We start from the raw sequence: 3859 nt of genomic DNA on the forward strand, positions 1-3859 counted from the left end.
GGAATTTGCCGCTGGCTCTGATGTCTCTATAGTGGTTAAACATGAGATATAATTTGTTTTGGGTAAATCTGACGGGTAGTCTTTGGTCTCATTAATCTATTATTTATTCCAGAGCAAAGGGCAAAATGTCAGAGGGCAAAATCTCAACACATTATATTTTATGTAACTTCAGTGCTGTATATCAGAGTGCTGCCTTTGTACTTTTGACTGAACTGCCTAGCAACTGAAAGGACAGTACGACAAAGATATTGCTTTCCTCAGCGGACATTCAAATTAATGTTTTAGCAGTAACACTTTACAATAAGGTTCCATTAGTTAATGTCAGTTGATGTATTCACTAATTAAGGAATTTGCCGCTGGCTCTGATGTCTCTATAGTGGTTAAACATGAGATATAATTTGTTTTGGGTAAATCTGACGGGTAGTCTTTGGTCTCATTAATCTATTATTTATTCCAGAGCAAAGGGCAAAATGTCAGAGGGCAAAATCTCAACACATTATATTTTATGTAACTTCAGTGCTGTATATCAGAGTGCTGCCTTTGTACTTTTGACTGAACTGCCTAGCAACTGAAAGGACAGTACGACAAAGATATTGCTTTCCTCAGCGGACATTCAAATTAATGTTTTAGCGGTAACACTTTACAATAAGGTTCCATTAGTTAATGTTAATGCATTAACTAACATGAACGAACAATGAACAATGCATTTATTACAGTATTTATTCATCTTTGATTATGTTAATGAAAATATAGTCGTTCATTGTTAGTTCATGTTAATTCACAGCGCATTAACTAATGTTAACAAGCACAGCTTTCGATTTTAATAATGCATTAGTAAATGTTGAAATTAACTAACTAAGATTAATAAATGCTGTAGAAGTATTGTTCATGCTTAGTTCATGTTAACTAAAGTAGTTAACTAATGTTAACTAATGAACCTTATGGTAAAGTGTTACCGAAAAATTTTTTTATGCAAGTATGAACTAATTACTGAGCCCTGAAGGATCTTTTTCAGCCATTGCTCCACATTCAAACGTGGATCTGGAACCAGTTCTCTCATCAGGCTGCTAAAGAGGAATGTTCCATTACTTTAATTATGTTAATGGGGACTAGAGTGCCAGCGGGCAGCGGGTAGCGCAGTCACGCACACCCAATGCCGGGATCATTCTCACCTGGCCGGAGAAGGGAGGTCGGCTTCCTGTCCACGACACCTGGCCGGCGTTGATCTGTCGGGAGATCTGGGTCAGGTTCTGTCCAGCTGAACCGGCTGTGGACTGGATGTCATTGACTCCTGGGACGTGGATCACAGATGAGCTGAAACACACACACACCACATTATGTGACTGAATTAAACCAACCCATCCTCTTAGTTCTCTGTGAAACGGCTGAAGGCCTTTCACACCAAGTACACTGCTTGATTACAGACCCCTGATATTTTAGTATCATTGATCTACTATTATATTTTGTTAATATTTTAAATTAGATTTTATTTATTTATTTTCTTTCATTATATGTTTTCATTTTAATGTTAGGTAAAGTTTTAGTAGTCTTGTTGTTTTCTGTCAATTTTATTATTATTATTATTTTTTTTTTTTACAAAGTCTATACAGTTCTTATACATTTTCATCTGTTAGTTTTATATATTTTAGTACTTCAAACAGCGAAAATGGGAAATAAAATAGATTTAAAAAACGTATTTTATTTCAGCTACTAAGTAATTTTTTATATTTTATTTCAGCTAAGGTTTAATTTATTTCAACGAAAATGTTTAATGGTGTTTGTTTTAGTTAACAATAATAACCCTGCTTTACACAAAGTATGAAGATTTTGATGCCCTGTAAGAAAACAAAAAAATTTTTTATGATCCTTAAAGTGACGCTCCTTGCATCCTAACCAAACATTTTAGGCACAAAATTATGACAGGTCTCGACATTTTGGTGACAGGTGGCGTTTTGAAGACTGTCTAAAGTATGATGCGATTGGCTGGAAAAATAAACAATATTTTCTCTGTCAAATTTCTTCTCCAAAAGCACATAGCATAAGTAGTTTAACGCAATAATGCCACAAACAGTTTTATGGCCAGCAAGAAATATTTGTGACTAGTAAATGCTCTCAATTCACCCACCATGACTCCAAAAATTTATTTTGTAGACAGCCATAATTAACATTATTCTGTGATATATTCCAATATCATTACTTTTTCATTTCATAAAAATAACAACCACCACCACATTCATCTCAAAAGTATATTAAGCATTTTATTAAGTTTACTAAGTACAAAAAATACAGTAAAAACAGTAATATTCTGAATTATTACAATTTAAAAATAACTGTCTTCTATTTGAATAGATTTTAAAATGTAAGTGTAATTCCTGTGATTTCAAATCATTACTCCAGTCTTCAGTGTCACATGATCCTTCAGAAATCATTCTAATATGCTGATTTTGAGTTGTGCTGCTAAATATTTTTTGTGGAAAATGATACATTTTTTAAGATTCTTTGATGAATGGAAGGTTCAAAAGAAATAGTAACTTTTGTAACATTATAAAAGTCTTTACTGCCATTTTTGATCAATTTAATGCATTCTTGCTGAATAAAAGTATTAAAACACCTGAACCCAAACTTTTGAACGATATTGTATCAGTAACTTTTTTTGTGATTTTGCATGTGAAAACTGCTGTTGGTGCTACTGGAGTTGTATTCTGCATTAAAGCAATCAAATGACCAGATTGTGTTTCTACTTTTATGTGAAATGTGTTCATCCACACCTGAAGCTCTTGCCAGAGTGTCCGGGTTGAAATGGGCTGCCTTGAGAGTATAACTGCTGGCCGCCAGCAGTGGAGGATGGCACCATCATCTTCTTATCAGCTAAACGCAAGCAGAACAAACACAGATCCTTATTGAGCTCACACTCAATGACTACATTTAAGAGAGGAGACACAGCCACACATCACATTACAGTAACATCTTTATCAGCCGCAGCAAAAAGAAGAGGAACAGAGTCAAACTCCAGAGGAAAGGCATGTAAACTTATTAGAATTAACCAGCTTTGACCAGCTAATGACCCTAAATAACCGGCTCTGACCAGCTAGAAATCTGGATTTTACGTGTTTAAACTGGAATTTCCGACTCAATTTCTTTGTAAGTTCTTCAGAATATCTACCAAATGTACCAATCATAGATTGTATACACTTCATATCAAGCATTAAAACAGCGTACAAACTCGAGCTGGCAGACATGCGCAGGCTTTGTAATACATTAAGTGAAATTACAGTAAATTGCATGTTTAGATTGAAATCCGCGTGTGATGCAGTGCTAGTCAGATATAATATGTGTAAGAACATACATCCAGAGATCCCTGTGTACATGTCGCTGAAGCGCGGGTCTCTCTCCTGCGAGAACAGCGAATCGGTTTTGTCGATGGTCTTGCCTGCCTCATGAACGCCAGCTGGGACGCTGGCAACCGGCACCTGTGGACATCAATATGAGAGGGTCTGTTTGACAATTTAACTAAGGAAAACTGAATGCTAATAAATGCAAAACAAGAAATGAAATGAACACAAACCTAACTTTACTGAAAGTATAAAACAGCACCTTTACACAAAGAATATATATATCCTTACATATTAACAATCAGTATATCATATTTACTGTTTACTGAAAATACATAGAGTAATATATTGTGTTTATATATTACAATATATCAATATATTGACTATGTTGAATAATTACATAAGGAATGTAATAAAATATGGTACTGTGAGTATAAATATATTTGAACATGTATGTAGTGTATATATATATATATATATATATATATAATTATAAATTTTTTAATTTTTTTATTATTTTTATTATT

At 34.0% G+C, this 3859-nt stretch overlaps 1 protein-coding gene across 3 annotated transcripts in view; it reads right to left on the reverse strand.

Annotated features, from left to right (window-relative positions):
- LOC107709505 (aryl hydrocarbon receptor nuclear translocator 2-like) overlaps positions 1–3859 on the reverse strand; it is a 78273-nt gene that overhangs the window by 20732 nt on the left and 53682 nt on the right. For all 3 annotated transcript variants that reach the window (XM_016513997.1, XM_016513999.1, XM_016513998.1), the window contains 3 exons: positions 3347–3470; positions 2769–2868; positions 1173–1314 (listed from right to left, as the gene is read on the reverse strand). In XM_016513997.1, coding sequence (XP_016369483.1) covers positions 1173–1314; positions 2769–2868; positions 3347–3470 — 366 coding nt within the window. The remainder of the gene's footprint in view (positions 1–1172; positions 1315–2768; positions 2869–3346; positions 3471–3859) is intronic.

The sequence above is a fragment of the Sinocyclocheilus rhinocerous genome, unplaced genomic scaffold (genome assembly GCF_001515625.1).
Source record: "Sinocyclocheilus rhinocerous isolate Xijiao unplaced genomic scaffold, SAMN03320098_v1.1 scaffold1467, whole genome shotgun sequence".
Lineage (NCBI taxonomy): Eukaryota > Metazoa > Chordata > Actinopteri > Cypriniformes > Cyprinidae > Sinocyclocheilus > Sinocyclocheilus rhinocerous.